This window comes from Xiphophorus hellerii, chromosome 6 (genome assembly GCF_003331165.1).
Source record: "Xiphophorus hellerii strain 12219 chromosome 6, Xiphophorus_hellerii-4.1, whole genome shotgun sequence".
In the NCBI taxonomy this organism is placed as follows: Eukaryota; Metazoa; Chordata; class Actinopteri; order Cyprinodontiformes; family Poeciliidae; genus Xiphophorus; species Xiphophorus hellerii.
Genome location: NC_045677.1, coordinates 22,260,128 through 22,287,287, shown reverse-complemented (window position 1 = coordinate 22,287,287; position 27,160 = coordinate 22,260,128). Strand labels below are relative to the sequence as shown.

The following is a 27,160-nucleotide window of genomic DNA, read 5'->3' as shown; positions in this document are numbered from 1 at the left end:
ACTCAACATTGGCCTCCATTCATTTTTCAGTCATTCCTATATCTTAACCCTGACCCTGACCCTTCACATACTCTAAACTCAATTCCCATTTCAGTTCTAAACCCAAACCCTAATCCAAAAATAGAACTTCTCTTTAAAAGTCTCGGGCTTTCTGCCCCATAATGGGTCCTCACAATGCAGTATTTGTTGGAAAATGGATCTTACAAAGTGAGAACTCCTAAAACACACACACAACAGTAGGAAAAGGGTAATTGTACTTGTGTGCGTGCTTGATCACTCAGTGCTGTGTTTCGGCCCTTACAAGCCATTATCAACAGTTCATCCCCGGGTTGAGTTTGTTTGGAAACACACTTAAAGTAAGCTTAAAGAGCCCATAGGCTTTAGTGACTCATTAAAAGCTGTGTGCCTGCCCACCGAGAGCTGCAGCAAGTAAACATTTACCAATTAGGATGGTCTTCCTTAAAAGTGAAACTTTTTATTTTTTATTTTCGCTACACCAGATGGCATTGAGACATTTAATGCCACCGTAGGATGAAAAAGGAGTTAGTCTGGTATATTCATGTGTGATATTCTTTGGAGCCTTGTGTCAAAACAAGCTGTGTAACCTTCATCATCCCTGTAAATTTATCTGAATGTGCAACATTAACACAACACAAGGAGCAGGATGAGCAAAACAGAGCTGAATACCGTTGCCAAGTTTATGAAGACCTTTTCCTCCTAATTTTACTCATCCAGCTGGAGGCTTTTAGAACAATTTTCTTTCTCCTTTTTCTTATTTTTTTTTTCCAAATTTTTGGTGATCACAATTATGACATTGTTTCATTTATTTTGTTAAGGTACTGTTGTGTATGTGCAGTAAACTAATTAGTCAGATAGTTTAATAACAAAAACAGTGCATAACGGTGAAGATTAAAGAAAAAGGTACAAGATTTTTGCATTTAGCACATACAATCCAGAATAATGTGACATGCATTTGCATTTACACCCCTTTACTCTGATACCTCTAAGTAACATCATGCTCTGAGGATGCTTTTCTTGAGGAGGTAAAGGGAAGTTAGTCTTGAGAGAATAGGATACCAAATTGAACTAAGTTCAGGACTGCTTTAAAAAAAAAAAGACTGTCGAACGCAGCAGAAAACTTTAGAGGTTCGCCAGTAGATCCTCTAATATAGCTTGAGATACAAAGCAATTGTTTAAACATTATTTAAGTGTCAGAGTAGATTAGCCAAAGTCCAGACAAATGAGAATCAATGGCCAAATTGAAGATTACTCTTCACATACATTACCCAAGAAGAATAGGTGGAAGTTTTATTTTCTGTGTGTAATTCTATTTGACTTGAGCAAAATGTGCTAAAATAATGTAGTGATTTTACTACTCTTAGTGGTGCTGGGTTTTCATTGCAATTTTTTCTGCTGCTGCTTATTTGATGTTTTTTGTTCTATTCCATGTCATATGGTCATGATAAGTAAATGAACATATGCTTAGAGCCTTACAGCCGTATTTTCAGTGGAAGATGGATATACAAAGTATGGCGTCAGGGAGGCTGAGCACAGGCACCACTTGGAGTTTTACATACAAAAAAATCCCACCTAAAGTTTGTGGCTGTAATGTGAAAAAATGCAAAAATGTTCAAGGGGTGTGAATACTTTTGCGAGGCATTACATTTTTAACTGGTTATTCTAATCAATATAAATGTATTATGGTAAAATCTCTTGCATCACTTAGTAAAAACACAAGGAGGTAATTACGTGATATTGCATCAGCTGTTTGTGCAATACATTGTGAAAATATTCAGCAAGAATTCAGATTTTTGTTATTTTATTGCTTGTGTCAAAAATACTATTTGAGAATGTCTGTGTGTGCTTTCCTTATTATTCTGGGTTGGCTGAGGATTAGTGGGTAATGGTTGGTAATTTCGTCTGTATTTCTGACTCTTCAGGTTTGCAGCCCATTTTATAATATAAAAATATCTCAAATAAAATAACGTTTGGATGGAAAAAGAAAGAAATGCATTTTCATAGAATGACAAAAATAAGTGATAGGTCAAGATAAAAAATATATCTCAGTAATGCATCAGAGAAGGTCAGGGTAAGAGTCAGAATCTTCAACATCATTTGCTTAGAGGTTGTTTAGTCATAAAAAACATAATTTTAGATGTTTTACATTTTTAAGTAGTTAAGTAGTGCATTATAAAATAATAGCATGCATAACTAAAATACATAGTGCTCAGAAATATTTTCTAAATGACTAAAATGTTTCTCTAATGCGGTATTATTTCAACTAGCCTAAATATAAGTACATACATTTGGACTTTGGCTGAAAGCCTGAGTACCTGGTAAGAATTCATGCATGAACAAGGAGGACAAGCCAAGTTCATAAAGAAAGGCCAGAATTTCAACCCAGAAACGTTTTTTTCTTTGTGTCAACAATGTCAGCCAAATGCATCAATGTGCGACATTCCTTTTCATACATTCTCAGAACGCAAAACTTCCACTTGCTCGGCATTCTCGTGCTGACCTCATCTGAACTGAGAAATGAACAAATCAGTTGGTGATTTGCGGCAGTTCGGTCACTCAAATGATTCATTCAGATGAACAAATTGTTCAATAAGGACACAATGTGGCATTCTCTATTCAGAAAATATAAAACTAAGATATGCAAGGAACATTTTTTTTATTCTATCGAATGTAAAGAAGACAAGATGATTGACTAATTCTACAGCTTATATGGATTTGAAATTATCATTGATCGGATGATTAGGAACAAAGCATTATGGATTGGCTTAAAAGGATGTTGTGTGTTTAATTTGTTTCCATACTTTGCTGGCACACAGTCAGACAGGCACCAGTGGCCTTATCCATTGGTGGCCCCTCTAGGATGAGGGACCACCAATGGAAAGTGACCAATGTTAGACATGAGAGAAGCATGCAAATTAGCTCTTTCTGCTGATCACTAAGTTGCAAATACAAAGTGATTTTATTTTTAATTCAACATAAGGCTGATGATTTTTGTTGCTTTTTATTTCATTGGCACTTATAAAAGTAGGAGTTTGGGACTTGTGTTGTTCAGAGCAGAAACAGAACCCATAAGATCTCAAATCATGTCTGGAAGGAGAAGAGTTGGCTGAAGGAGCTTAGTCTATGATTATTAGCCACATGAACATGTTCCCTCATAACACTATGGATACTGAGTGAACGGAGATGCACTTTTTGCAAGGCACAGAGTTTACAGTGTAATGTTCTAAAAACTATATAAAACACTAAACATATATTAAGGGTACTTTGTGTACTAACTTAAGATGAACACTAAGAGAGCAGGGTCGAAGACAATTAATCTCCATTCGAAAACCTATTTGATTTGTTTATTTGCTCATTTTTTCAGATGAAGGCCGTCAGCCACAGTTCATAATACTTGTTCTCCTCAACTGCATAAACCCCTCATACAGTACCTGTAATAACAATATATTTTTGATCTGCACTGCTGCGCATCTGATCTATACAGTCCATAGCTCAAAAATACAACATAACTAAAAAGCACCCAATAAATTGGGTGTTCTAAGCATTTTTCAACTTTTCTGTTAAATGTAATTTATCATTTTATTCATCATCATTTTGTCGCAAGTAATTAAAATAGATATTTAAATGGTCATTATTAACAAAAGTCTAATTAGACACACATGGATGCATATAGGCAAAGCAGCTATCACATTGGTTCCTTCCTGCATTATAGTTGTGAAACTTGAATGAATGAATGAATGAATGAATGAATGAATGAATGAATGAATGAATGAATGAATGAATGAGAGCTGAAAGTCAAGCATCATCCTCCCATGTATTTTCCATAACTCACTGCGACATTGACTGGCATTGACTGGGAGTTGTGTAAACATTGCTAAGGCTGTATAAGTAATCATGCTTATGGCAGCTACTCTGGATGAAACCAAATAAATTCCTATAATTCATTCAAACTTTACACACTTATTTGAGAATAGATGAGAAGAGATGTAGCTGCCAATTCACTCCAACATCTAATGCTGTATCTGTAGATGTAAAGGCGAAATGAGAGCCCCCTAAGCTCCATGGAGACGACACATTACTGGCTCTCTGTGCAGACGACTCATCTCTGACAATACCACGAGTCATTATGAACTTTCAGTCTTTGTCTTACATGTCAACAACAACTAATGTTAGCATCTTCCAAATAGACTTTAGAGGCACAGATAGATTATGAACCATAGAAAATGGTTGGAAGCTTTGCTGACAGAAATTCTAAATTTGCAGAATGTATATTATGTATGAGCTCTGCCAGTTACATTTTGCCATGGAAACAAATTGCTGTTTCATATGTTGCTTATCACAGTTTCTTTCCAAAGCAAGGTGATGCAAATAGGTGTTTCCATTGAAGTTTTGTGATAAAACGATTTCAATACAGCTGAAATACCATCTCATTGTAGCACAAAAAAACTTTTTATTGAAAAATGTTTTTTTGTTTATTGCTGTGTTTTCATTATGCTAATTTATTTTCATAATTTCAATTTGTGCCATTTTCAGGTCAGTGGGAGTGCAGCTAGTGTTGTTGAGGAAGGTTAAGGAAGGCAGTGAGGGGTGTGTTTTCCGGAGGTCAACCATCATTGCCAAGCTCCAGGTGGTTCTGACTGCACCAGTGCACCAGATTTTGGTTTTGAAGATTTGTGTACCTCCGTAGAACACAATGTAGATTGTCACAGTGGTTTCATTTTCCCTTTAGATTGATTTTTATCACACTTGTCTCAGAAAATTTCAATCATGTTCTCAGTTTTTGAAGATGTCAACTATTTTAAATTTTCTTTGAAAACCCCAGCAGCGAAGACTGCATCTCCCTTGAACTTCTATTTCTGGCTATGAGTCAGTTGTGCGGCAGTTGAAACCCAAAAAACTTTTTAGACACCAAATACTTGCAACAATGACAAATCCTTGTCGGAGAGAATCAGAGCAGGGCTTAAAAGAAAGAAATACACAGAAATTGACTTTCCAGCTCAAACCAGTACTGCACTGTTATTGCTTCTTTATTGCGTAAGAAAATAATTTTCAGGAGACGGGTTGACTAATTTGCTCAGATGATAATAAATGGAAGGATTGGTCACATTCGTCAAGCTCTCTTGTTTAGAAACCATAGTTCTGTCGAAAATTGCTCCCCAGCTAATTCATTTCCCCTTTTATATAAATTTATACATGAAACTACTTTAATTTTTAGAGTTTGCAGTACCTTGCAAAATTATTAATATCCTTTGGCTACTTCATAACCAAAAAAGTTCAATTTGAGAATGGGCAAAAATTTTGGTCTTTGAATAATTAAAGCTGGTAGAGACCAACGTCAATGGACTTGAGATTGTATTTGGCACACCTTTCATTATTTTACGTTCACCTAACAGTTATGCACTAATTTGGTCAACAACAAAAAAACAAACAAATGAAATATATTTGTTTTTTAGGTTGTAACACGACAAAATGTGAAAAGTTTAACAGGTATAAATATTTTTCCAGGGCACTGTAATCTTTCACAGATTTTACCTCAAGCTAGTGTGAGCATCTATATGATGACCTGTGTGTTTACCTCATGCTGCTGAAATGTCAAACAGGTCAGAGGTTAAATGCGGAACTGTCATTGCCCCTCTTTGATCCCTGCACCCTTTCTCCTCACTGGGAGATTCACTCATCCATGTATTTGTTTGGAGACAAGGAACAGTTGGAGCGTTTAACTTGCCGTCACCTTAGTGCCCTTGACTCTGTTGTGAACTGGCCCTGCCCAGCACATCATCACCGCACCACTGCGTACCAAGACACCGAGATGACATGCAACATGTCCCCTGGCTCCAGGATGGGGGGGGGGGAGAATCATCATTTATTCTTTCACTTGCTGCCACCTTCTTTGTCTCTTGGCTTTTTAATTTCCCACTTTCTTGTTTTCTGTCAGCTGATGATGCATAATATCCAAGTCTTGTTTGAACACGTCGGGGTTCGCTGCTCTATATGAGGTGAGCAGTTGACAGATAGAGATATGCCGACATTTCTTTTCTGGGATCTGTGACAGGTTAATTCTTGGACGGTTGTAAATACAAAGAAAGATGAATTATGCATGGAGATATAAAAGAAAGTGATAGACTTTGGGCTTCGACATAAAGACCTTTTAAAGAAAGATTAAGATTTAAATGCATGTTTCCTCACCGAGAATCTGTTCGCATTACCACATTATTAGTATGTGCTTTATCGATTTATTTTTTTTAGGTAAATTTTACGAAATGTTTATTTGTTCGATTTACAAGTTGCTTTCTCACTGTAAAATGTTAAGTATTTTGATGATTTAACTCAAAGCACATTAATGGATTAGACCAGCATAATCAAAGTAAAGACCTAAATCTACTTGGAAATCTATTTGGGGGGGATAGCATTCTGCATTCATAGCCATTGTCTCGACAATACTTCCAACCCTTTTCTCTGGTTTAAACTCCATTTGTGTCTGTAAAGTCCATTTAGAAGGTGTTTGGATTAGTTGTTTTAGATATATAGACCTGGAGTTCCTAATGTCTCTTTTTATCTGCAGAGATAGATTTACTGTCCATTGGGTGTGCTTCTGAGACATTTTTTGAGGAAATAAAATTGGAGTTATTTTGCAAAAATTATATCAGAGAACACACAATACATTACAATAATAAAATAGAAAACTAGTCATCGGGTATAAAGCATGTTAACATTTCATGTTTACTGTAAAATCCAAGGTCAAAAATCTGGACTGATTTGTAATATATTTTTAATATTTTTGCTCTACTCATGCACTAAGTCAAAAGAGCAAGACTTGACAGAGAGAAATAGTAGCAAGATGACAGGCAACTCTTGCGACCCACCTACCCTTAGGAAACCCAGCCATCATGCTGTCAGGCCATATTGATCTCTGAGAAAGAGTGAAAGAGGCTGCGCTTCAGAAGGGAGAGAAGCCAGAGAGCTTGGGATGAAAACACAGCTAAGGAAGAATGTTCGTTACCAAAAGAGGTGATGGTGTGATTTTATCATTCTCAGTGAATGGGTGACATTTCAGCAATGCTTTATTCCTCACTTTGGCATTTCAAATTAATAAAAAGACTAATAACTATGCAGATTGAAAAGATGGAGGACGAGTTGACACACTGTGAGCTGGCGCCTTGACGAACAATGCCGCAATTTCGTTCTCATGCTTTTCTTTCTTTCACTCTCTCAATTTCATCCCAGTTCCTATCAATTTATTTGAGATGACCCTTGCATCTCAAACGGCTCAGAACGGAGCGGGTGTCCTCTGGTTTTCTGCTGAATGACAATTCGCTCAGATCCAGTGAAACATTTCTGTGTGATTCGAAGGTGCTTAAATGAAACTAACTCACAATCGATATTGCATTGATTTAGAGGCTGCTCTTTAGTACGTCGTTAGATTGAATGCATACTGGGATGACAGATGGATTATGCTTAGATTTTGATTTAGTTTTAAACTATAGGGCCGAATCGTAATGAAACTGAGAAAATCAATCAGAAACTAAGCTTGTTGCAAACATCTTAGTTACCAAGTACAAAGATTTTTGTAAAAACAGTCAGAAATAAATGGACTTTGCACTTCCATTTATTGTAAAGTGACATGTCATATGTATATTCTTCAGTTAATGGCTCTTACTGTGTCTTGTTCTGTGCATAAATAGTTGTTTTGTGGATACATATTAGAGATGGTCTTCTCATAAACTTTATCTGCCTGCAGTCACTTTCATAGGCTGCCGCTTAATGTGTCTCATATGTAGGTAAGTTTAAAAATACATTTGATCTTTGTCCAAATATGATTAAAGGAGCCACATTTTAAGTAAATTAGGTTCTATGAAGTATGTGTTTTGTTTATAATGCATTGATATCCGTGTGTCTTCTTGGATGTAGGATGTGAAAATTAGTGTGCTTCTGAGTGAGGAGCGAGTAAGCTCCTTTTTATTATAATGGCTGGGTCATTTTTTTTCTACACCTGACTAAAGTCGGTGACGGTAGCCCCAGTATTTCCATATAAGCAATGAAATGAAATTATCACACTTAAATTATGAACATGGACACGAACCCGCTTGTGTGTAATGAAACGTCTCAATGTTTTGATGTTGATCTGGAGGCTGAATCCTCAATCGGCTGTCGCACTGTAGACTGAAATTACAAATGCAAGTTCAGCCAAAGTTTGGAAATCAGGGAACATTTTTCATATTGAATAATAAGTCATAACTCTCAGAATGAGGGGCAACGGAAGGAAATCCCATGCTCAAAATCATCCTGTTCATAACTCTTCAACACACTTTTAGCTCCCGAATAGCGAGAGGCATTTAGCTGAGATGGGAATTTTCTTTATTGACGGAACTTAGTCAACTCTTCTATGCACTCTGTACATATAGTTGAAAGTTTTTGCACATCTGCATCAAGTGGGCAGTTGTGTGACTTGTAATCCATCAAAATAGCCTTTAGATTTTTCATAATTGTTTAAGAAAAAATGGTCAAACATGGAAAATACTTTTTCACCCCTCCAGGGGGTCTTTTGTGGGCTCTACTGTCCTTTAAATGACAGTAGGCTGACAGGAAACAAGGAAGGAGAGGGGGGAAGACATGCGGCAAATATCGTCGGGTCCGGGAGTCGAACCCGCGACGGCCGCGTCGAGGACTGAAGGCCTCCAAATACGGGTCGCGCTAACCACTACACCACCACGGCACGCCTGGAAAATATTTTTTTAATGCAACCTCTACCGGGAAAAGTCAATGATCACTATCTTTATCTTTCTTAAGCACAGTAAAACCACTAAAGTTGTCCTCTTCAGTGTTAGAATTGAACAGATTCAGCATCATACACTTCATTAGTCTCTCTTTCACTGTTACTCTCAACGTCTCTCCGGCTCAGTTGCCAGGGGCCAACATGGCCCTGGCAACATGTATTCTTACCTTGCAGCAGGAAGATCGTAAATTTGAATTTCAGCTCATGGTTTTTCTGCATGAAATTTGCACGTTGCATGTTTGTTTTCGAGCTTCTTTTTATAGCCCAAAAACATCACCATTAGGTTAACTGGTTCTCTAAAATTCCCCTATGTATGTTTTTGTGCATCCATGGTTACATGCATTATATCCATGGTTACATGGATGCACATGTAACTATGTCCCCTGCAAAGATTTGCCCTGTAACGGAAAGGGCGACCTGTACAGGGTTTACCAATCCTCACACCCATTAACCGCTAGAGAGAAACCTTGTGACCCTGCAAAGATAAGTGGATATAGATCATGGATGAACTGGTAGAGGGATTTCAGTTTTGAAGAAAATGTGATAAAGAATTTATGTGACTTCAAAATTAAGCTTTAGTTCATACATAAACTCTTGTTCTTTGAATAAAATTGACTAGAGTCTATATGTGTATAACTGCTAGGCATAGCTAGACTTATACATATTCAGAGCCAAACACTCAAAAGCCCACTTCACCACTTTTATACTGTTGTGTACTCCGGAATGCATATTTTTAGCCCAGGTTGACGCTAATAACATTTAGACTTATGATCCAGCACAACTGTATACTCAGCAGAATTAAATGCTCATAACCAGCAGAGATGTCCTTCTTTTAAACACAGATATCTACATGGCAAGTTTTCTGTGCAGGATATCTTAACAGTCACATAAAAATGTAATAATTCATTATATAATTGTCTATCCAGTGAATTATGTGGAGCAAACCTCACAAAATGGCAAGAAATTGACCGAAGACAATTGAAGTTTCTCTTACACATGTGTGTTATAAAATCCCTCCTGGAGTAAGTGGCTGCATGTCTGCTGTTAGAAGACCAGATGTGTTTTGACTCATTACATAATGATGGATTTTAGTTACATTTTCAATCTGAGATGCAGTTGACAAATTAATTGTCTTGTTCAAACTCTTGGTGAAGTTTTGGTAGCAGCTAAGTCTTTTACACATCCAGATGTTGAAATTTTTTTTAATAATGTTATAATAATGAGATTTGTTATTTGATGCTCACAAAAAGGGAAGTTTAAGCCCATATGCAGCAAAGCCCACACAAATTGTGTTGGTTCACTCTCACAAAAATAAAGAGGGAAAACACAGGTGACATTCCCACAGTGACAACAAATGCACGCATACAAAATGTCTTTGATTCAGGGCTTCAAGCATCAAGAAAGACATTTCATGCACATAATTAAGTGCATATACTAATGAAAGCTCAGCGCTACCTTCCTTAATAAATCGGTGTTAAATTTACCCCAATGGAGTTCTGCCACATGGGATAGATAATGAGGCCAGGTGTTAATTAATGTGGAGTGTGTTTCCTCTCGTTTGCTGACGCCCCGTGAATCCAAATCAAGGCTACGGCCCTGCATCTTGGTGCGGCTGAACTGCCAAGTGATGCACTTCAAAAGGCCAGACTGGCTGTGCTGCAACCCTCAAAGGGACTGCTTTGGCGAGGGCTGTGTTCCAAAGGGCGGCGTGTTTGGCATGTAGTAAATTGAAATGTGAATGCTTAAAGTAATTTGTGTTTTCTTTTTGATCAAACATCAGCTTCAATAGCTGGTTACAGAAATCACCTCTACACCCTGTGATATGCAGGTAAAATGCCTGCCTTCTGAATTTGTTTTCATTTTATTTTTATTCAGTCTCACCCATTACACTCATAGCGACAACTTTCTAGCATGGCAACAAATAAATATGACATTTTTTCTCTCCCCCTTTTAAAGTCTGTTGACAAACTGAATATATTCTTCTTAGAAATGTATAATCTTTTACTTCTGACAATATTTTTTTTTTACCCCACTCCCTTCATGTCCGTTTAAACAAAACAGTTGTATTGAAACAACATGTACCATGAATAGGGTAATATAAATAATGGGAATTGAATTCAATTATTAGATGACAAAACTCACTGTATCACTTCCCACATTCCTAACCCCTAACCCTAGCACTACTCAGTAGGTTCACGCTACTGCCTGATTGGAAACCCTTATTGACCATGTTGCAGATGTTCAAAACAATCATCATTACATATTAAATAAAATCATCTAGCCTTGCAGAAGCATGCTTACCCCTTGAGCTTTCTACAGGTATTGCTGTAAGGGGGTCAAATACATATTCATGAAAACCTTTTCAGATTCTTGTCTGTATGCATACCTTTGTGTACACATTCAAAATACACATTCAAATAGTTTGATTTAAGTGAATTTGTCCATCATAATGTAATGCAGTTTAGTTTATTTTTGTATGCCAGTTGATAAAAGGTTTTTATTTTTTATCAAATCAAACCCAGTCAATTGCATCAATACTGAGCAAGTATGTGTCACCAGTGAGAAAAAAAAAAAACTCACAACAGGCAGAAGCCTCAATGTGAGGGCTGTCTGGCACAACTGATTTTGGATTTGAGTAGACACGCACACAATAATAAACAGAACCTATGATGCTTGTGTATTTTGGTAAATATGTTAAAGCAGATTTGATGGACAGTAGGTTTATTTCTGGTTACATACAGTAAAGAAACACACCTAAGGAAATAAGCTTTGAGCCAGTACTAAAAACAGATTACTCAAGTTTGTGTTTTTAATTTAAACTCTTCCACTGTAGATTTGGCTGCATGTTTAGGGTCAGTGTTCCAATGTGTGTCTTATTTAGCTTCATAAATCTTCCCTTCAACTCTTATTGACTTATCTTCACCAGCTGAAAATCATCTTACCTACTTGATTTGTCTTCCTTTAAATAATACAAGTATAACCAGTTCCCCCACTGGTTATACCACACAGTCATGCAAGTATAAAAAATGGATGGACTGATGGGTACATTCATATCTAAGGGCAATTTAAAATGACCAATTAACCTATCCTGCATGGTTTTGAATGATGTGTGAAAGCCAGAGTACCTCGAGAAAACCCACACCCACAAACTCTACAAAGAAAGGCCCTGGTTGAGATAGCAATTCCTTGATCTTTTTCCTGTGAAGTAACAGTACTAACAAATTCACCACCACGCAGCCCTGGTGTCAGATCAGTCTCACTGGAGGGACTAAGAAAGACATTTTAGAAATACCTGGAATGCAGTATATTTTGTCCTATTCAGGCACGATACTTCAAATCACTATCCTGTACTAAGAATATGTGGCAGAGTAGCACTGAAAAGCAAATGCATATACTGTATATCTGTATTTAAACCTCACAAGTTCAACTGTAATAAAATAGCAGAAAGTAAAAGTCTTTTGCAAAAGTCTTCTGTACAAATCTCTAGATGATAATTCTGTGAATGTCTGTGTTATTTAAATTTACATACATATTTTCTTTAGCCTTTAACAAGTCTTTCCTATGACAGAAACATTTATTACAGCAAATTGGTGCTATTTAAATAGAATTATGTATAACTTATTAATACCTATTCATTATAATGAGTCATATGTGTTATGCAAAGCATGTAGGACTTAGGTATGTTAAAGCATGTTGACTTAAGTCAATGGCAATAACTATGTCTCCCTAAATAACAAGATCTTCCTGTATTTCTAAGGCCCTTAAGATTACTCAAACATAGAGTAACCTCATTTCAACAGCATTTCTTGTTAGTCTTGTTTATCTACAATCCAACAGCTGCTTGAATAGCCACTTGTGAAATTTCCTCCCTCTCCAGCCAGCCCACCCCATGAATGAGGACGAGCATCCAGAGGTGTGATTGAGATAGAGTGTAGGCCAGTGACAGGTCGGCAGGTGTCATGTGGCAGGTTAGAAGGTGTAAGGCCGGTCAAGATGATAGGCTGATTAATCTAGCAACACCTCTGGTCTGGAGGGAATGACTACTCTCAGCCACAGAGGAATCACAGAAGTCATAGAATAAGATACCTATGGGCTGCAGAGAGAATATATATATATATATATATATATATATATATATATATATAGAGAGAGAGAGAGAGAGAGAGAGAGAGAGAGAGAGAGAGAGAGAGAGAGAGAGAGAGAGAGAGAGAGAGAGATGCTGATTCAATCGTAATAAAAGTAAGACTTTTACATTCAGGACCACCATGAAAGGTACTTAACATCCACAAAGCCTTCATGACAATATAACTGGGTGAGTGTCCAGATTGCTTTACATTCTAGTAAATGACATTAAGAATCACAGCTCCTGTATCTGCCTATGCCCCCTTGTTCAAACCCTGATATTGGATTGACCTTATGGGCTGCAGATCAGGACATCATTATCTGCAAGCAGCTGCAGATTCACTGCTCAGGTCTTCTGCACCAAGCAGACACCCTGGAAGGATCATGTTGCTTAGATAAAACCAGCTGGTTTCTATGACACTGCAGTCATGGGAGGAATGTAGATGTCACTAATACCAATAAGACACAGGCCATTAAGAGGTTCACTAAATGTGGCATGATCTCTATGTCAATTGGTGTGAATTGCAAGGAGATATATTACTGGGTATAAAATGGATTGTCTTTCTATGAGCCGTATTGGCTTTTAGAGTGTGGGTAAAATAAAGATAGATCAAAATTAAAAGAATCATACTGATTAGAAACCAAGGAGGAATTAGGTTTTGTCAAAAACGAGAAGAATTAAAATTTTTTAAAACCAATCAATGAAAATGAAATAAAAAAGGTATAAAAAATGGATGTTTCATATAAACCTAAAATTTTCCTGGTAAAGTTTGATTATTTTATCATTAACAAATGTAATCTTACCATGTAAAAATGCAAACGCAATTACTTTATTACTTTACCAATGTTACAGTATTAACTGGTTATTACAGTGGGCAACTATTGAATATCTGTTTTGGTCACCATTTATCAGCATGTGATTATAAATTCTTTGATTAAATTAATTAATTTCTGTTGTTTGCTGTCACAAATGGAGAAATAAATTGTATTAAAACACAACATTTAACATTAAAATATTACATTATACGTAAAGGCTGTTACATTTAAAATATATTTTTAATCTGATCTGGTCTCTAATCTGGTGGCCTATGCCATAAAATCCTAATAAAACACATTGAATATCTTTGCAGGACACAGTTTTTTTATATATATTTCAGCATGCTCATTTCATAATAGTTACATAACGTCATAAATACATTGCTTTGTTTTAAGAAATGCTTAGCTAACCCTTTAGCAACATTCCAATACATGTCAGATCTTTATTTTTAAGGTCAAGTCTATTTTTCAGCTGGTCGATATTTCATTTTGGTCCAAAATCTTTGCCTCTTTCACATCCTCCACTGACTTTTCCCCTCTCCTACAGCCACGATCACAGGTAAAGGATCAAGTTGAGAGGGTTTATTGTTTTTCAATAGCTGCCCCCTGGCAGAGCACTGAAGGCCTTGGTCTTAAATGACCATGGAAGGTATTGATCTTTATAGGGCGCTGTTTTTGTTGTTAAATAACCACCACAGGATATCTGCTAAAAGGTGCTGACATTTCTCTCAATCTCCCATTTCACATAAACTAGACTGTATAAAGGCATAACAGTATGCTGGAGTTCAGGAGTAGTAAATAAGCACCATACACGATATGCTTCCCCAAAGGTTTGAAGTCGACATACTCAACAAGAAAATGTTGCAAGAGTTTGTGACTTCTTTCTGCTGCTTTATTCACCAAACAAGGTGACATGTTTGGTGAAACTTTGCTGCTTAGTGCTTCTATTTACTGCTCTTCTCATTGTTTTGTTAGAAAATTGCTTACCCATTATCCTCTGATGCTGTTGTCACCCACTTCTTCATAGCATCTGTGAATGAGAGTGTCAGGATCTGTGTTTTCTGTGTTCATTTAGAGTTTTTTGTGTCCTTAAGTCTCTTCGTTGTCCTGTCCTCCCCTTGATTGTTCCCAGGTGTGTCTCGTTCTGTGATTACCCTCCCATGTATTTAACTCCACCTGTGTTCCTTGTTCCTCGTCGGGTCCTCGTCAATTTTGCGTCAATGTCTAGTCTGTTCGTCCTCAGTGTTTCCTTGTGCCTGCTGTTCGTAGTTTTGCCTGGTTTTCATCATTAAATCATCATAATTCATCTAACCTGGGTCCGCTGCATCTGCCTCACCACCAACACCACCCGCACTTCATGACAGTAGGACCCGACCAAACCGAACGGTGAGGCTGCACAATTATGGACCCAGCAGGAGTGGGGTTTCCCCCTAAAGGGCAGAGCGGCCTGTGGCGGAGGTCCGGCAGGGAGGACAGGGAGCTGGCGGAGGCTCTCGCCGACCTGCAGCGGGAGCTTTTCCGGGGAACAAGGCTGGTGTTAGCACCCCCCGGATATGGCCCCCGCCGATTCCTTCGTCCGGGAAGCCAGCGACGTGAGCCGCCGGTGGAGCCGGCCCCTCGTCGCCTTCCGGAGCTGTCACCTCCGCTGTCTGCCCGGAGACAGCGACGTGAGCCGCCGGTGAACCCGGCCCCTCGTCGCTTTCCGGAGCCGCCACCTCCACGGTCAGCCCGGAGACAGCGACGTGAGCCGCCGGCAGACCCGGCCCCTCGTCGCTTTCCGGAGCCGCCACCTCCGCTGCCCGCTCGGAGACAGCGACGTGAGCCGCCGGCAGACCCGGCCCCTCGTCGCTTTCCGGAGCCGCCACCTCCGCTGCCCGCTCGGAGACAGCGACGTGAGCCGCCGGCAGACCCGGCCCCTCGTCGCTTTCCGGAGCCGCCACCTCCACGGTCAGCCCGGAGACAGCGACGTGAGCCGCCGGTGGACCCGGCCCCTCGTCGCCTTCCGGAGCTGTCACCTCCGCAGCCGTTTCCAAGGCTTCGCTGCGGCTCGCCCCCGCGGCCGGTTCCAAGGCTTCGCTGCGGCTCGCCCCCGCGGCCGGTTCCAAGGCTTCGCTGCGGCTCGCCCCCGCGGCCGGTTCCAAGGCTTCGCTGCGGCTCGCCCCCGCGGCCGGTTCCAAGGCTTCGCTGCGGCTCGCCCCCGCGGCCGCTTCCAAGGCTTCGCTGCGGCTCGCCCCCGCGGCCGGTTCCAGCCGGCGCACCCGAGGCCGAATCAGCCGGCGTTCCAGCCGGCGCACCCGAGGCCGTTTCTGCCGGCGTTCCAGCCGGCGCACCCGAGGCCGTTTCTGCCGGCGTTCCAGCCGGCGCACCCGAGGCCGTTTCTGCCGGCGTTCCAGCCGGCGCACCCGAGGCCGTTTCTGCCGGCGTTCCAGCCGGCGCACCCGAGGCCGAATCAGCCGGCGTTCCAGCCGGCGCACCCGAGGCCGAATCAGCCGGCGTTCCAGCCGGCGCACCCGAGGCCGAATCAGCCGGCGTTCCAGCCGGCGCACCTGAGACTGAGACTCCCTGTGTTCCTTCCGAGACTCCCAGTGTTCCTTCCGAGACCCAGACCCCCAGCGTTCCTTCCGAGACTCCCTGCGTTCCGACTCAGACTCCCTGCGTTCCTCCAGAGACTCTCTGCGTTCCACCCGAGACCGAGACCCTCTGCGTTCCACCCGAGACCCTGACCTTCTGCGTTCCTCCAGAGACCCTGACCTTCTGCGTTCCTCCAGAGACCCTGACCTTCTGCGTTCCTCCAGAGACCCCCAGTGTTCCTCCAGAGACTCTGACCCCCAGCGTTCCTCCAGAGACCGAGACCCCCAGTGTTCCGACCGAGACCCAGTCCCTATCCGTTCTGACCGAGACCCCCAGTGTTCCACCCGAGACCGAGACCCCCAGTGTTCCACCCGAGACCGAGACCCCCAGTGTTCCACCTGAGACCGAGACCCCCTGTGCTCCGACCGAGACCCTGCCTCGGGGGGCTCGTCGTCGCCGTCTGTGGGCGGCCCCCGGGGCTCATCATCGCCACCTCCAGGGCCGCGGACGGCCGCTGGACCGCCTCCTGGGGTCCCGCCTCCGGGGTTCCCGCCTCCAGCGCCGCGGACGGCCGCCGGACCGCCTCCATGGTTCCCGCCTCCGTGGTTCCCGCCTCCAGCGCCGCGGACGGCCGCCGGACCGCCTCCGTGGTTCCCGCCTCCAGCGCCGCGGACGGCCGCCGGACCGCCTCCGTGGTTCCCGCCTCCAGCGCCGCGGACGGCCGCCGGACCGCCTCTGTGGTTCCCGCCTCCAGCGCCGCGGACGGCCGCCGGACCGCCTCTGTGGTTCCCGTCTCCAGCGCCGCGGACGACCGCCGGACCGCCTCCGTGGTTCCCGCCGCCGCGGACGACCGCCGGACCACCTCCGTGGTTCCTGCCTCCTTTGCCTCCGCCCACCCTGGGGGTAGTTTTTTGTTTGTTTTATGGACTCTTGGCCCTTCTTGTGTTTCCGCCCACGATGGTGGGTAGTTTTTTGTTTTTCTGGACTCTGGCCCCCCGTCCAGCGCCCCTCCGCCCGCCCTTGTTGTGTTTTTGTTTTTTCTGGACTCTGGCCCCCCATCCGGCGCCCCTCCGCCCACCCTTGTGGTTTTTTTTTTTTTGGGCGTCTGGTAGCCGCCCTTGAGGGGGGGGTACTGTCAGGATCTGTGTTTTCTGTGTTCATTTAGAGTTTTTTGTGTCCTTAAGTCTCTTCGTTGTCCTGTCCTCCCCTTGATTGTTCCCAGGTGTGTCTCGTTCTGTGATTACCCTCCCATGTATTTAACTCCACCTGTGTTCCTTGTTCCTCGTCGGGTCCTCGTCAATTTTGCGTCAATGTCTAGTCTGTTCGTCCTCAGTGTTTCCTTGTGCCTGCTGTTCGTAGTTTTGCCTGGTTTTCATCATTAAATCATCATAATTCATCTAACCTGGGTCCGCTGCATCTGCCTCACCACCAACACCACCCGCACTTCATGACAGAGAGTCCTTGCTTGGCTGATGTGAAGGCAGCCACCCCACTGTTCACAAAACCAAACCAAAGAACCAATAAAAGAAATAACTGAAAATTCATGCTCTCGAATAACAACAGGTAAATCAGTGCTTCTCACAAACTCCATCTTTTCCTCCTTCTCTGTACCATCAACTTCTCTAACAGACATAAAGCAGTGACTATAATGACCCTCAGCAACACATTGACAATAAACTGAGAACTTGAGTACAATTTATTGTCCCTGCGGCAAAACCAGGCAGCCTATTACCCCTTACTCTCTATTTCGAAATTTCCATTTTTTTTTCTATTTTTTTGGTTTCAGGCTGCTCTGTGGCCTTTTAAGCTTTGGGTTAGTGTTGAATGTGTGTGGGAGTGCATGGGCGTGAAAGGAGAATACTTTTAGCAACTGAGATGCTCCTTAAAAAGGTTTACATTCACACTACCTCCCACTCTTTCTTATTCTCACATTCTCTCTTAGCAGCATAACCCTCATTACCCTTCTAATTGGATCATGTTATGCTCCTTTGAGTCAGCTGAACCAATATCTTGCAGTCTTGTCCTTGATAGCACAGCTATATCTCTTCAGGCTGAAGAGTAAGTCGGTGATAGCATAACATAGGAAATGAAACAGACTCTTGAGATGTGTATCTAAACACAGTCTTCATACCATTTTCTCAGAGGAAGATAAACCTTAAAATACTTTTCTTTATTTCTGAAATAGAGATTTTGCAACTCACTTGAAGAGAAAAGCAACCACTAGTCTTTTCAGATAAAAATATAATGGTGGGCCTGACCTAAAGCCATCGTGGGCCATGAGATGGAGGCAATAACTCACCTACGATAGATAGATAGATAGATAGATAGACAGACAGACAGACAGACAGACAGACAGACAGACAGACAGACAGATAGATAGAAAAAACAAACTGCTTTGTTCCTAAGTTTTTGCCTTAAATCACTAGTTTCAAGCCTTTTATACAGAATTATGTTCGTTAAAATATATATTCCTATTCAGGGTTTTAATTCCGACTATGGGCATGTGTTTGTAGCATTTATTAAATCTTCAAACTTTTATAAGGCACTTTTAAACAGTACAGGCTACTAGGTATAATTAGAATATATACTTCTTAGTAATATTTTAGAGTGGATATTTAGTCACTTTGTTTTTTAAAGGTTAAAATATTTTGTTGGAATTTGATGTGATTTTTTTTCGGGGCACAGAGGAATCGGATAATTTCTTTACAATCTGAGAGTTTGGGGGTCCTTTCTCCTCTTTAAATCATTTTCAGAGTAGAGTACCAGATCATTGCTCATTATTGAACCATGTTAGAGTCGATATGAATCTTCCTGGCACTTAACCTCATTGTTCATGGACCAAAAGGTGAGAGAAATGTATTTAGAAAGGAGCCTTGTGCTCTCTGCCCCCAATTCAGTTCTCGCTCTTTCATCGTTCCTTTGCTACCCTGTCCACACACCCCCACACACCCATACATACTGCTTGTGTGCACACATATGGGCAAACACATTCAGAGCTCTCTATCCCTGTCACAAACAAACACAAACACATCAAGAGCGCAGCTCTTTCTACCCGCAAACTCGATCGCACAAACACCCGAACTCGCTGGATGTCTATGGCAGAAACCAAGCACGGACCCATGAAAAATGCATGTCCCTTTGCGTGTTTCATAAGAAATACTCATCGGGATTCCATTCCTATCCCAGCTGAAATACCACACAAGAATATCAATTACACAGGCAATTTGTGGGGCAGGTCGGAGCTGGAATTGTGCTCATCAGGAATACGGTATCCACAGTATCATCTCAATGAGAGGGTCACCATCTCCTGCAGCCTTAGAAATGACATTGCTAGATTACGACATGCACATGGGCTTTAATGGAATAGAAATTGTGTGGAGCAAAGTTGTAAACCATCAAGGCAAAGGAACAGTGAACAATGTTTAGTTTGAGTTAAATAAAAAAAACTAAATTACTTTTGTGTAATTCTATTTTTTAGTGTTCTTGCCTGTAGCTACAAAAATTCATCTTCTTCTGTGTTTTATTTTTTTTAAAATATCACATTGACATGTTAAAACTTTAGTTTTTGAACGTGATCCTCAGGTTTTGGTTGTTTTCACTCCTGCTCTGATCAATTCTGATCCATCTTTTATTAGTTTGCTGAGTGGTTACATATGTTCTTTTCAGATACCTGAAGGAACAGTTCATAGTTCCTCACCACTTTCTTCATCGAAAACGTTTAAACATGGCCATTCAAACTACTAAAACTTGGTAACAACAAATTTAAAAAATAAATAAATAAATAAATAAAACAAACTATATACAGTATATACGTATATATACAGTATATCACATTATACCCCCAGGATCAATATTACCCCCATGAAAATAAAGTAATGGATTCCATTTTCATCAAAATCTAATTCTTTATCTGATTTCAAAAATATTTTTTAATTCAATGTTAATTTCTATAAACTTAACTCAAAACTTTACCAACATTGCATTTATTAAAATAAAAAGCATTTGCAAAAATTGCATTTAGGTCAAACTTTCAGCACTAACATAAAGCAGAGGAAATTATTTTAACACTTTATGTAATTATTGTGTTAAAAAGTGATGAAGGTCCCTGTGGGACATAAATTACACAGATTAGAGTATCTTGATCTATGTTTCTTGTATCTGTCCTTATCAAATAAACATTATAAACAATTCACTTACTTTTGCTTTTATTGTGTTTTCGTTCAGGAGAATCCTTACATGTGCAACAACGAATGTGATGCTGCTACTGAGGAACTGGCTCATCCTCCTGAGTTGATGTTTGACTTCGAAGGTCGAAATCCCACAACGTTCTGGCAATCGACATCATGGAAGAAATACCCAAAGCCTCTGCAAGTCAACATTACGCTGTCCTGGAACAAGACAATTGAGCTAACTGATGACATCGTTATCACCTTTGAGTCAGGCCGGCCAGAGCAGATGGTCCTGGAGAAGTCGCTCGACTACGGTCGCACCTGGACCCCTTACCAGTTCTACGCCACTGACTGCCTGGATGCTTTCACCATGGAACCCAAGACAGTGAATGACCTGTCCCAGCGCACCCTGCTGGACATAATTTGTACTGAGGAATACTCTCGAGGCTATGTGTGGAAGAACGACAAGACCGTACGTTTTGAGATAAAGGACCGCTTCGCTCTATTTGCTGGACCTCGGCTACACAACATGGCTTCACTATACGGTCAGCTGGATACCACTAAGAACCTGAGAGATTTCTTCACAATCACAGATCTGAGGATTAGATTACTAAAGCCAGCTACTGGAGCCACCATGGTGGATGAGAACAATTTATCCAGATACTTCTACGCAATATCTGACATCAAGGTACAGGGCAGGTAAGATCCACTAAGAAGTCTTTGAGACTTGCACTTAGTTTCTATTTTGTTTATTTCAAATAAATAGCTTTATTTAAAAAAAATCTGTGTTCACACTGGGATGAAGGCTTTCAGAAAAGATTAATAATTCAAGACTTTTTTTTAGGCAAATTACAACTTCAGAAACACTTGCGTCAGAAGTGACCTGGATATTAGGTGTAGTACTCTTGACTGATAAAATGCTAATGCTCTTTGTGCTTGCACTGAATTATATTTTAAATTACTGACTAGCACCCCATTCTTGCTTGCAACATTAAGTTTTATATTAACAAATATCACACTTAACGCCCAGTAAGTGAACTAAACTGAGATCAATTCCAATGCATATTTTAGTTTCCGGATCTTGCAGTGTCGCTGAACGTCATATATTCATTAGTGAATCATCAGTATGACTCTGTTATTTTCAGAAAGTAGAAACATTGTCCCGTGATGCATGGAAATGCCTCACACGTCGGCCATAAAGCTTCCACAGCTGCTCTCCTATGGGATCTGTGCTGCTTGCTGCCTTCAGTTTATACAGAAAGTAAGTGGCTTGGTAATGACCCATCAGATGGGCCTCTAGGTAAATTAAGGTTTTTGCTCCCTAATTGGAATTCAGTGTACTTCAATGGTAGAGTAAAACCATTAGCAGGTCGGCTAATTGGTTAGAGATTAATCTTGTAATTAAGAATATTTGCAGCTGATTAAATACTAATTATCCAGGACACATCAGTGAAATGTGACAATGTTAAAGCTCCCAGACTATGGCTCCAAATTTACCCTTGCCCTGTTCAGTAAAGAGGGGATTTATGATTTAATCAATGATGTTCCTGCTCTTAAATAATAAATTTTTATCTGACTAGATTACTGGGTGAAAATAAGCTGCCATGCTGTGCAAAAAACAATCTGACAAGGTCTCATGGCATTTGATGTGTTTGATCTAATATCTGGAGAAGTTTTGCATAACAGTACAGTGTAATTTTTTCTCCATGAGCAATTCATGTTCTTGCAGTCACACACCATCTTCCAGTATTGATACTTACACTGTAAACATGAATTGATGAGCTCTAAATTGAAAGGATGGCTAGCTGACGTGGAATAGCATCTCCCACCGTTATCTTATTTTGCCATTCATTAGGGTAGCCAAAGGTTGAGTGTAGGGAAAATAAGTTATTTTTGCACAATTTTCCATCCTGCCCCAGGGCATCCAATTCAATTTTCGAGCAGAAGTTTGCAATGAGAAAGAAAGGGAAATAAACATATGATTTCTGTCCAGAAGTGGATCAGTTACTCACTTGAAAGAGCAGGATGGAGGCAGGTGGGCAGAGACTGATTAGAGTTTCCAGCAGCCTCAGTAGCCTTCTGGCTACCACCGAATGTGAAAGGCTTATCACAGGATGGCCATCCTGTCTGAAAACTCCCAGAATATACCACAAAGGCTGATAAACTTTCTCTTGCAGACACAGCTGAATATTTACAGGTTCAGTTTTGCTGCAGATGGTTTTTAGCAATTGGGTGTTAGGGCTCTGACTATTTGGAAAGGGGTAAGTCATTAAGTTGTAAAAATCAATGTAACTGCAAAAGAAAAATTTGGAAGTTGGCCATGAACTTTTTTCAGCGGAGATTTAGAGATTTTTAGTTGTAAAAATAAATAACTGGTTTGTATGGATGTTGTTTTGAACCAGATTTTTTAAAAATAAACTTTGTAGCAAAAGTGAGAAGCACCAGAGTAAACAGCCTTGTAAGACTCACACTATTAGACTTTCAGATTTGGTAGCTTTCCAACCACAAAACTTCAGTAGATTTTTTGGGGATTTTCTTTAGACAGCAGAAAAAGTAGTGCATGATTGTGTGTTGTTGCTGTTTTTCTATTTTTACAAATGTATTAAGATTCACCCCCTTCTAAATAAAAATAATTTAAAGATGACAGCATCAGGCTGCAGGGATTCTTTTCTTCACCAGAGAAAGGGAAGCTGGTCAGAGTTGATTATACGACAGAAAAAGCTAAATACAGACCAAGAAAAGTTCAACATGCATATGTATTCACTGAGTCAGTACTTAGCAGAGCCCTGTTTCGCAGCCTGTTGAGTTGCCAGTTTTTTTGGAATATGTCCATATTAGTCTTACACATCTAGAGACTAAATATTATTTAAAAATCCGTTCAAGCTCAGTCCATAAATAGGTATGCATTTACTTTGTTTAGGCCATTTTGACTCATTATACTTTGACCAAAGGTATTTCATGATGATGAAATAATGTTCTGTCTAAAGCTCCCTGTGTCGTTTTATAGCCTAACTATACTTTAAACTTTTCCACAACTTTATCCCTGAGCTGTCTGCTTTGTTCCTTGGTCTTCATTATGTTTGTTCACGGTTCTTTAACAAACCCCTGAGGCATTCAGAGAACAGTTGGATTTAAACTGAGATATGCTGAGATTAAATTGCACACAGTTGGATGCTATTTGTTTTAGAGACTTCCTGAAGACATTTGGTTGCAATGGATTTCATTCAAGGGTATCAAAGTAAACTCACTTTTCAGATTTTTATTTCTAGTAGTAAAATTATGAAAAAAAACACCTTAATTTTTTTTGCTTTGTTTTTGTTTTTTTTTACAATTAGAAACTAAGTCTGTCACTCATTTCATTCAGGTCACTTTACTCTTTGTTCTAAATGGTCTCTCAGATTTGTTAGAGAACTTCAGTGAATGAACAGCATCAGGGAAACTAAAAACACAACCAACATGTTATGGATATAATTATTGAAGTTTAAAACAAGGTAAGCTTAAGAAAAGGTCTCCCAACATGCATGTTTTTAGACAATGAGCGAGAACCCACAGATACACTCATGCGAATTCCACACAAAAGGGGATAAACCTCCTGGCTGCCAGGCAACTGTGCAGAAAAGGGCATCATGCAGGCCTTTGGTTTTAAGGAAAAGCAAATGACTCTGTGTTGGATGGATAATTAAACACTGTGTTGACAAGGTTTATAAAGTAACACTGCATCCTCACAGCTTTATCCTAGCAGTCACACGCTTTTCTATCAACACGGAGCTTTGGTTAACACATTCAGAACCATGCAGTGCAGATGTTCTCGCTGTCATTTTTCATTATCTGAAAGACACAAAAGTAAAACTAGATGGTTTTAAGATTAAACGAGATTTTGTGTTTCTGCCTAACAGTGACATACTTCAAATGACCTATGTATATTGTTCTTTAAAAAAAAAAAAGCCTCTATTCAAAAATTGCACAAAGCAACTAACCAAATGAAATTGCCCTTTTCATCTGTATTGCCTTCTTTTAATGAGTGTAGAGCTCTGGGGTATGTAACCATATTCTAAAGTGCTTCGTAATACTGTTCTGTATTTCTTCAATATTTTTAGATTTATTGTAGCAGAGGTGACACATCTCTGAAGCAGCCACTTTGTGCACATTCGCTTAAAGTTTTGTCATATTAAGCTGAAATCTACACTCATTTTCACATTTCAATCAAAATGTGTTTGATCCTGGTACAGGTCTTATGAATTTAATAAGGTCTGTTAGCTTTCAGGTCTTCCAAGCTTTAAGAACAGTGGATATTTAGAAGAATCAGTTAAAAATACACTTTTGTTCCTTAGACTGAGTGAAAAACAGCTTTTCCACAAGCCGCTCAGACTATATTATTCTTTTCTTGTGTCATCTCACATCACATAAACACCCGAAAAACTTGCCCTTAATGATTGATATAAGCCAAAAAAATGTTACATTATTAAGATAAGGTTTTGTCACCATCAAAAACTGCTTATCTTGTTCAGACAAGTTGCTATAATGTATGAAATTGCAGTCATGCTCATGCAATCAGTGTGTTTAATATGTCATTTGGTGCAGACACTGTTATGAAGAAAAATTTGGCTTAATTATGAGTTGATATTATAGCAATATTCAACAGTCAGATTTTTTTATGGTGCTGCTATAATACACACTTTTTAATGTTGAGGTAAAAGATGTATTTAGAAAACAACCAGTGACTGGAATCAGCTGATTTGCAACTGTTCAGCCCCTGACTGATAGCTCAGGTAAAACTCAAATATGCTGTTTTTCTTTTTAAAACAGTTAACACATGATATCCAAGCCCTACATCATGACATTTTAGTGTGGAAGCTTTCACTACAGAAAGAAAACTCAAGACTAGCACTTAAATACTGTGGAGAAGCGATTGTGGCCTACAAACCAGGTAAATACAATCAACATAACGAAGAGCATCTGGGGGAGAATCTAAGCAGGGACTGAGGGAAGGCTGAATAATGGGCACAGGAGAAACTGAATCAAACACACATGATCTATCTAACCAGAAGCTAAGAACTAACACTAACACAAGAAACTAAACCAAAATGCAGGGAACAGAATAAACTAATATGGAGAAACATTATTAAGACTAAAACACGTAACTACAAACACAAGAGAGAACAAAATCACAGCTGGAGGATCATGACAGTCAGAGCAGGGATCAAAATGTTGGAAGTGATTTATAAAAAATCAATTTGATACAGCATGATATGAGCAATGTCTGCAGTTCATTAAGGAAGCTAGAAAACAAAAGACAGAAAGACTTTCAAACAGATAACAGGCCGAAGGACTCACTGCAAAGTTGTTCTCTCAACATTACAAGCTTTCAACTTCTGTCTGCTATAAAACAATTAATTTTGATATGTTATCCTTTTTTTGTAAAGGCTTATTATTTTAGGGGTCATATTACCAAGAAAATTCACACATAAACAGCTGTTTTAATAATGTTTACCTTTCTTAATCATTAATATAATAATAAATACTTGTCAAATGTGAACTACATAACCATTTTGTCTTTCATTTAAAATGTGCTTTTAATACAAATAATTAATGACAACTGTGGAGTAAGAAAGCTAGACATTTGTTTTTCAATGGGTTTTTCATTGTATAGTTGGAGACTGGCTAAAATTGGCTGGAATCAGTATTGGCTGCAAAAAGATAAGAAATTAGCCAGAAAGCTGGAGCAGTTCAGAATTTTAAAATAATCTCCAATTATATATTAAAGCAAGATGAGAAAATATCTCCTGTTATTTAGAAAATTGCCCTCTGATCTATAATTTCCCATGCTCTCACAAATCACTATGTACAATATGGCTGCAAATCCTTCATACATTTTCAAATGTATATTTTATGACAAAAAGAGAGCAAACAAATACCGTTGGGATAATCCTTTTTTTTTTTTTTTTGATGTCGTGTAGAAAGCCAGTGTGTGTTGGGACTGCCTGCGCTATTGATTTCTGGTGTTAGTTCACATCAACAGAAAACCAAAAACCTTGAACCATGCAGTCTGTCACTGCGTTCACATCCCCCCTTCATTGTTCCTCAATTATTGATCAGATGTCGGCTTGTTAATTAAGACATGACCGCTGCCGGGTAGTTGTGCGGTCAGTGCTGCACATCTGCAGGGCTGCAGCAGGGCCTGGGAATAAGAGGCAGTTAATCTATAAGTGCTAATGTGCTATTTATCTCCCCCCACCCCAATGTCATTTTTCTCCTTTTTTTTTTCCTTTACAAATCTGTCTGTCCTTTTTTTGTATCCTCTTACTTTGTCTTTTAGATGGTATTTAGGTGTTGTGTAACAATACCTCAAAGGAGCAAATGTAAAGAGCATTTAGGAATACTCTTAATATAATTATTATAACGCAAAAATTAGAGTAAAATTATAAATGCCATTCGAGTATAGAAAAAATTGCAATAAGGTATAAAAAAGTATTAAATGCACATTTTTAAGCGCAGGTTCATTATGCAAAATTTGACTTGTACTGATAATTGGCTCTTAATACTAATTAATTAAATGTGTTAAATATGATTAAATACATATAAAAATTTACATTTTGTATCAAAGCCAGTGTCTTGATTAAGAACTAATTTAAAAGTTTAACAGAAAGGCTAATTCATCTGAAGGAGAAGTTAAGCATGAAAATGAATTGAC

The 27,160-nt window shown here is 39.8% G+C and overlaps 1 protein-coding gene across 3 annotated transcripts in view; it reads left to right on the top strand.

Annotated features, from left to right (window-relative positions):
* LOC116722304 (netrin-G1-like) overlaps positions 1-27,160 on the top strand; it is a 67,378-nt gene that overhangs the window by 9,176 nt on the left and 31,042 nt on the right. For all 3 annotated transcript variants that reach the window (XM_032566536.1, XM_032566537.1, XM_032566535.1), the window contains exon 3: positions 20,525-21,168. In XM_032566536.1, the coding sequence (XP_032422427.1) occupies positions 20,525-21,168 (644 nt within the window). The remainder of the gene's footprint in view (positions 1-20,524; positions 21,169-27,160) is intronic.